This window comes from Podarcis bocagei (assembly GCF_964188305.1).
Source record: "Podarcis bocagei genome assembly, chromosome: 1".
Classification (NCBI taxonomy): domain Eukaryota; kingdom Metazoa; phylum Chordata; class Lepidosauria; order Squamata; family Lacertidae; genus Podarcis; species Podarcis bocagei.
Window position 1 is genome coordinate 25871861 of NC_138125.1, and position 7436 is coordinate 25879296.

Here is a 7436-nt window from a genome sequence, read left to right on the forward strand (position 1 = left end):
TTCGCGTCTCCGCTCCTCCACATGCAGCTGCTGGGTGACCTTGGGCCAGTCACACTTCTCTGAAGTCTCTCAGCCCCACTCACCTCACAGAGTGTTTGTTGTGGGGGAGGAAGGGAAAGGAGATTGTTAGCCGCTTTGAGACTCCTGAAGGGGAGTGAAAGGCGGGATATCAAATCCAAACTCTTCTTCTTCTTCTTCTTCTCCTGTGGCTGCCTCTGTTCAATCAGCCTGGTTGAAATTTCTATTGGTTGTTTGCTATAACCAATCCTAAAAGATACACCCATATCCTCCTGTCCTTATATGGAACACAAAGAGCTATATATTGTTACATCTATAAATGACAAATAAGTAGTAATATATCTTACATGTGTCTCAACAAGGATCCTTAATTACCAGCTCACCTCTTGCCTTCCTTGCCCTCCAAAACAGATGGTTAATAATTTTAAAATTTTATCTTGAACAGATGTCAGAGACCTTGGGTTCATATTCTCATGCATCATCAATGAAATATCTCCTTTTGGAGGTCTTTAAACAAAGGCCTGACAACCATTTGTCATGAGTGCTCGATTGGCGTCTCCTGTCTGGCAGGGGGCTAGGCTGGTGGCTGACTTAATTTCAGGATAAATACAACTCTTACAACTATATGAAATAAGAATCTAGCATTTCTTAAATCCTTTGCATAATTACATTTAAGCCAGCATATTTCATACATTATCATAGATAGCTTTTTAGAAGGATAAACTTCCTCAAAGTAAAAAGGAAGGAACAGTTTACAGCCTCAAAATAAAATAGGAAAAAAAAGCCTCTTCCCCTGTTTACACTCCCCCCCTTCTCCAGCCAGTTGCTTTGTTTCCATGTGCTCTTGGCCTTTTGTCCTGTGGCTCAAGTTTAACGGTTTTATTTTACTATTTACCAACTCTTAATTATGTTGGGTCTATGTAACCTTGCTCTTAACCTGTAATTCCCTTTTTTACGACTTTGAGAATTGTTTTCTGCTATAAATCAAGGGGCCCCTTTGTCTAGGAGGAAAACATTGCCAAGGTTCTCTAAACAGCTAGTCTTCTTGCCTGGCATGAAACATTTGAAAATCTTTAAGCTCATTTTTAGAATTTTTAGGAACCTGATCAAGATATAAGCCAATATAAGCCTTGATTAAAAATGCAGTCTATATTCAGATGCCTCATTCCCCCCTTTCAAGCTCAAGGACCTTGCTACCAAGTGTCCTTGATAGCTTGATCTTCATCATATTCCTGAGGTAAAGCTCTGTATAGGGCCATGATATGAGGTAGAGTTTCATTCGAAATCATCTTGCTAATTGTACTTCTAAAACATGAAATGATACATGGCATCATACATAAAACCATCACTACTACCGTCAAGAAAAACAAGCAAGACAATAATATCCCTTTGAGTCCTGTGACATTAGGTAACCAATTGGTGAGCCATCCCATATCCCATCCTTCCCATGTTTGTACTGGGACATGTGCTATATTCTCCATCTTTGTGGCCAACACACGGATTGCCTCACCATTATCTGAAATGTTAAAGCAACAGGCATTCCCTGTCAAGTTCAAGACTCCACATAGGCCTCCCTGCTTGGCAAGTACATAATCCATTCCCATTTTCAGCTGCAAAATGGCGGCTCTACTTTCATCCAGCTGTTGTGCAATAAGTCTCAAACTCTGGGCCGTTGCATTGGTTACAAGTTCCACTACTGCTTGCAATCGAATTATTCTGTTTAGATTATAAATAGGATCCCGTGCCCCTTGTATGAGCTCACCAGGATTCCAGGAGGCAGGATCATAATAGGCTATAATGCGCTCTGGTGGCCAATCATCAGTATCGCTCCAACTTTGGGTACTTCCTCCTGCTATATGAGAAATATCAGCGTTTCTTCGTGTTCGCTTAGCTGAACTAGTGGGCATAATCCACATTGGTGGTAATACCCATCCCAGGAAACAAGTCCCATTCCATTTGGAGGGGAGTTTCTTGTATGCCCATTCTCCACATATCCACCACAACCATCGGGTCTGAGGTTTTTGGTACGTGGAGTACAGAAGGCGAAATATCAAAAGAGGTAGAGAGTTCACAGTGCAGTATGTTAGATTGCCTTTTTCTGTCACAGTTATGTTCCATACCACTTTCCATGCATGAATAAAAGGAGGTGCACAAGGCAAGGTATTCCGAGTTCGATAGGTAGTACCGTGTGCCCAGGTATGACTATTCTTAATATAATCCCAAGTATAGTGACAATGAGAAGAGCCTATCATGGTAGGATCAGCTGCCTCTGATGATTTATGTACACAGAATTCCCCTTGTACAGGTATAACTCGTAGTGGTTTAATTGAGTTCCATCCGGGGAAATTCTGTACTTCTGTTTGGTGTGGCATTTCGCTTACCATACCAATGGCATTTAATGGTATTGGTAATAAGGGCATACCTCCCTCTGAATCATCTGGCCCAAGAGAGCAAACAAGGCAATTGGTCCTATTTGCAACATTGGCTACCATTTCAGCTAAACCTACCCACATATTGTGGTCATGGCGGAATCCATATTTAGCAAATTTGGTCAGATTCAAGGACCCTTCCCCTTCCCAAGGGATCAGGATTAATAATAAAATCATGTTGATGTCTAGCATATGCATTCCTTCCACAAAAGATTACCTTATTGTGATAGCATAAAACTATTAGTCCCAATATAATTCCCCCAGTGACAGAAATGGGGAACCACCAAGACCAAAACATATATCCCAAGGATCCCCAATGTGTAATATCTCTGATAATTGTTCCACAAGGGGGCAGTCAATCAATTGTATAAGAGAATCTTCCCGTTCACAATCGCTGGTTCAGATGCTCCTCAAGCTTCAGGCGTGCGCAGGTCAGCCAGCTTCCAGGTTGTGGCTGCAGCAGGCCGGTCGTCTAATGTTGCCCGTGACCTAGCCCGTTCCCCGTAGGGCTAGATACAGGGGTTTTTGGAGAGAGTCAGTTTTAAAGGATTAGAGGGGTCACCTTTGCATGTCCAACTGCCTTCGGACTTCTTCAAACGGGAGTGATGAATCCAGGGGGTCACCTCAGCTACCTTCACCGCTGTTGGAGTAGAGAGCAAGACGGTGTAAGGTCCACGCCACTTAGGTGCAAGTGGATCACGTTTCCACTCTTTCACCCATATGCTATGCCAGCCTGGAGCTGATGAATCGGCTTGGCAATGCTGCACGGCGTGCGCTCGAGGGCCCACCTGTTAAGATAAAAAAAACAAACAAACACGGGAGAGAGACAAAAACACGGGAGAGAGATTGCACTTGTCCCTGTGTCACATGGTCTCCTATTTGTTTGAGGTCAGTTGGAATATCCTGAACAAAGGAGGGCGGCCTCCCATACAGGAGCTCAAAAGGTGACAACTTAAGTCTTTTTGTGGGTGCACACCGAACACGAAACAGTGTTATGGGTAACACGTCTACCCTCCTGAGACTTTAGACATATTAGTGGGCTTCTGGCATGCCCTGCAGATACCTTGCACAAGCGTCTGGCGGTAGGTGGTAAGCCTGGCCAGGTGAATTGCATTGTTTGGATCCCAATTAGGATCTTCCAAGGGAAAGTTGTCCTGGAGATGACGGTCAATATTATAAATATTTCCCACTCTGGCCTGCTCGCGCAAATATATCTGTGCCTTTTCAATTATGTCTCTCCTTTCCTCAGTGGTGAAGAGAGTATTCAGGAGCTGGCGACAATCTGTCCAAGTAGGACTATGAGTATTTACTATTGAGGTCACCAAGTCCATCATAGCCTGAGGTTTTTCTGCAAAAGATGGGGTGTTTTCCAATTCATCAGATCCGTAGTTGTGAATGGAATGTACTGGAGGATCGAAGTTCGAGGTGGCCGTGGTCCGGGTTTCCCATTAACCAGCACAGGCTCCTCAAGTGCATCAAATACTCTTCTGAGAGGGGCTACTACGTGATCTTTCTCTTCGCTTTGCTCTAGGGGCCTCAAATCATAGGGGATGGTATTTGTCCCAAGGCGTTCTTTTAGCAGCCTTATACGCCTGGCTGTATTGCTTGCTGACCGATTAAGGTCTCCCTGTAACTTCTGTAATAATTCTCTAGGACTTGGATGTACAGGGGTTTGGGGTAGGCAATCAGTTGTTCCACTAAAAGAGACTGTAGATGGAGTTCTACTGGGACTCACAGGTGGAATAGCCACTTCTGCTTGGGCTTCATTATAGGACTCCAATTCCTCCTGAAGATATTTATCATAATCTATCAAGGAATCAAGTTCTGTGACTCCACCCCCATTATTCATTCCACTTTCTTGCCTTGGGGTTACAACTGGTGGAGTGTTTGGATTAGGCTCCCTTCGATGTGGAGCATAGGGTGGAGGTGGAAGCACCTCTTCCTCTGGTCCCTCAAAAATGGGTTTGAGTTTATTTGGCAAGATTCCTTTCCTAGCTTCGGCTTTTACAGCCAATAATTTGCATCGTTGGACTTTGCATTCCCTTATCCATGGAGGATTTTTATTTAATGTGCTCAGCCAGGAATCTATATATGAAAATTGTTCTGGGCACCCTCCAGTTTCTTTGGTGATGTTAGACCAAAGTTTGCTTACTAAATTTATATCAAAGGTTCCCTGAAATGGCCATCCAGTATTTTCTTTTGGCCACTCTAGTTCACATAACGTTCTCAAGCGTTCTGGCGTCATTTTGACTCCATATGCCCCTGAGAAGGCTTTCTTAAAATTATTTAACATACATTCAAGAGGTGTATTTTCCCCCTTTGAACCCCCAACTCCCATTGTATGGCCCTGTGAAGTATCCACTCAGTCACTCACACACACACCTTACTGGGAAACGAAGTAGTACTCACTCCACACTTAGGTCAGCTACACATTGTACTTTCTCACACATGCAATGCGCTAGATACTTCAACCACACTCTACCTCCCAATCTCCCCTTTTCCCTACACCAGATCACCATCTGATGTACCCAGCCACCTAGCGTACTCAGTTCCCCTTTACTGAGACGCAGAAGTTTGATCAGGACTTCTCTTCCTCCCAATTAATTGGAGGGCCAAAACCCCTTAGTGCACTTACCCTTAGCTGGTTGCCTGTTTATTTCTCTGGTCCCCCCCGGTCCGTCGCCGTCCGTGGGCAGGGTATCAGACAGACGAGACTGCTGCGTTCCCCTGGAAAAAATTTTCCCAGTGCTCGCTGGGTAGGCAATCAGTTGTCTTCTCTCTTGTACCCTGTCCAGTAAGGCGAAGGGGCTGCATTCCAGCAGACCACTTATCCGAGTCGCAGGCACCATAAAATGTAGCACCCTGCTTGTGGTTAACGCTTAGCTGGAATGAAATATTCAACGCAGCAACAGAGAAATTAAAATAATAATTTATTTGTCAGACAAATAAATGAGAGGCACAGTGGTATATGGTTACCAAGCTCTGGCCTGGCCTCCTGCCATTATGGCCAGCACTTATATTCCCTTAATTCAGCCCCCTTTGCTCCTCCTGTGGCTGCCTCTGTTCAATCAGCCTGGTTGAAATTTCTATTGGTTGTTTGCTATAACCAATCCTAAAAGATACACCCATATCCTCCTGTCCTTATATGGAACACAAAGAGCTATATATTGTTACATCTATAAATGACAAATAAGTAGTAATATATCTTACATGTGTCTCAACAAGGATCCTTAATTACCAGCTCACCTCTTGCCTTCCTTGCCCTCCAAAACAGATGGTTAATAATTTTAAAATTTTATCTTGAACAGATGTCAGAGACCTTGGGTTCATATTCTCATGCATCATCAATGAAATATCTCCTTTTGGAGGTCTTTAAACAAAGGCCTGACAACCATTTGTCATGAGTGCTCGATTGGCGTCTCCTGTCTGGCAGGGGGCTAGGCTGGTGGCTGACTTAATTTCAGGATAAATACAACTCTTACAACTATATGAAATAAGAATCTAGCATTTCTTAAATCCTTTGCATAATTACATTTAAGCCAGCATATTTCATACATTATCATAGATAGCTTTTTAGAAGGATAAACTTCCTCAAAGTAAAAAGGAAGGAACAGTTTACAGCCTCAAAATAAAATAGGAAAAAAAGCCTCTTCCCCTGTTTACACTCCCCCCCTTCTCCAGCCAGTTGCTTTGTTTCCATGTGCTCTTGGCCTTTTGTCCTGTGGCTCAAGTTTAACGGTTTTATTTTACTATTTACCAACTCTTAATTATGTTGGGTCTATGTAACCTTGCTCTTAACCTGTAATTCCCTTTTTTACGACTTTGAGAATTGTTTTCTGCTATAAATCAAGGGGCCCCTTTGTCTAGGAGGAAAACATTGCCAAGGTTCTCTAAACAGCTAGTCTTCTTGCCTGGCATGAAACATTTGAAAATCTTTAAGCTCATTTTTAGAATTTTTAGGAACCGGATCAAGATATAAGCCAATATAAGCCTTGATTAAAAATGCAGTCTATATTCAGATGCCTCAGAGTGCTATTGTGGACAGGTCCTGCTTTTGGTCTCCCCATAGGCATTTGGTTGGCCATTGCGAGAAAAGGATGCTGGACTGGATGGACCATGGGCTTGATGTAGCAATAATAATAATAATAATAATAATAATAATAATAATAATAATATTAATAATAATTTATTTTATTTATACCCCACCCATCTGGCTGGGTTTCCCCAGCCACTCGGGCCGCTTCCAACTGAATATTAAAAAGCAATACAGCATCAGACATTAAAAACTTCCCTAAACAGTTGTCTTTTAAAAGTAAAATAGTTGTTTATTGCCTTGACATCTGCTGGGAGGGCATTCCACAGGGCAGGCGCTACTACCAAGAAGGCCCTCTGCGTGGTTCCCTTTAACCTCACTTCTCGCAGTGAGGGAACCACCAGAAGGCCCTCGGTACTGGACCTCAGTGTTCAGGCTGGATGATGGCGGTGGAGACGCTCCTTCAGGTATACAGGACCGAGGCCGTCTTATTGTGCCCCTGAAGGACCAGGTGCGCAGCCTGGGAGTCATTTTGGACTCACAGCTGTCCATGGAGGCACAGGTCAAATCTGTATCCAGGGCAGCTATTTACCAGCTCCATCTGGTACGCAGGCTGAGACCCTATCTGCCTGCGGACTGCCTCGCCAGAGTGGTGCATGCTCTGGTTATCTCCCGCTTGGATTACTGCAATGCGCTCTACGTGGGGCTACCTTTGAAGGTGACCCGGAAACTACAACTAATCCAGAACGCGGCAGCTAGACTGGTGACTGGGAGCGGCCGCAGAGACCACATAACACCAGTCTTGAAAGACCTACATTGGCTCCCAGTACGTTTCCGAGCACAATTCAAGGTGTTGGTGCTGACCTTTAAAGCCCTAAACGGCCTTGGTCCAGTATATCTGAAGGAGCGTCTCCACCCCCATCGTTCTACCCGGACACTGAGGTCCAGCACCGAGG

The 7436-nt window shown here is 44.0% G+C and overlaps 1 protein-coding gene across 1 annotated transcript in view; it reads right to left on the reverse strand.

The window, feature by feature from the left end:
- Positions 1 to 5174, reverse strand: part of LOC308575582 (uncharacterized protein) — a 288973-nt gene extending 283799 nt beyond the window's left edge. Inside the window, exon 1 of the mRNA XM_081174333.1 lies at positions 2526 to 5174. Coding sequence (XP_081030459.1) covers positions 3778 to 4785 — 1008 coding nt within the window. The 5' untranslated portion in view covers positions 4786 to 5174 and the 3' untranslated portion in view covers positions 2526 to 3777. The remainder of the gene's footprint in view (positions 1 to 2525) is intronic.
- Between the last annotated feature and the right edge of the window lie 2262 nt (positions 5175 to 7436).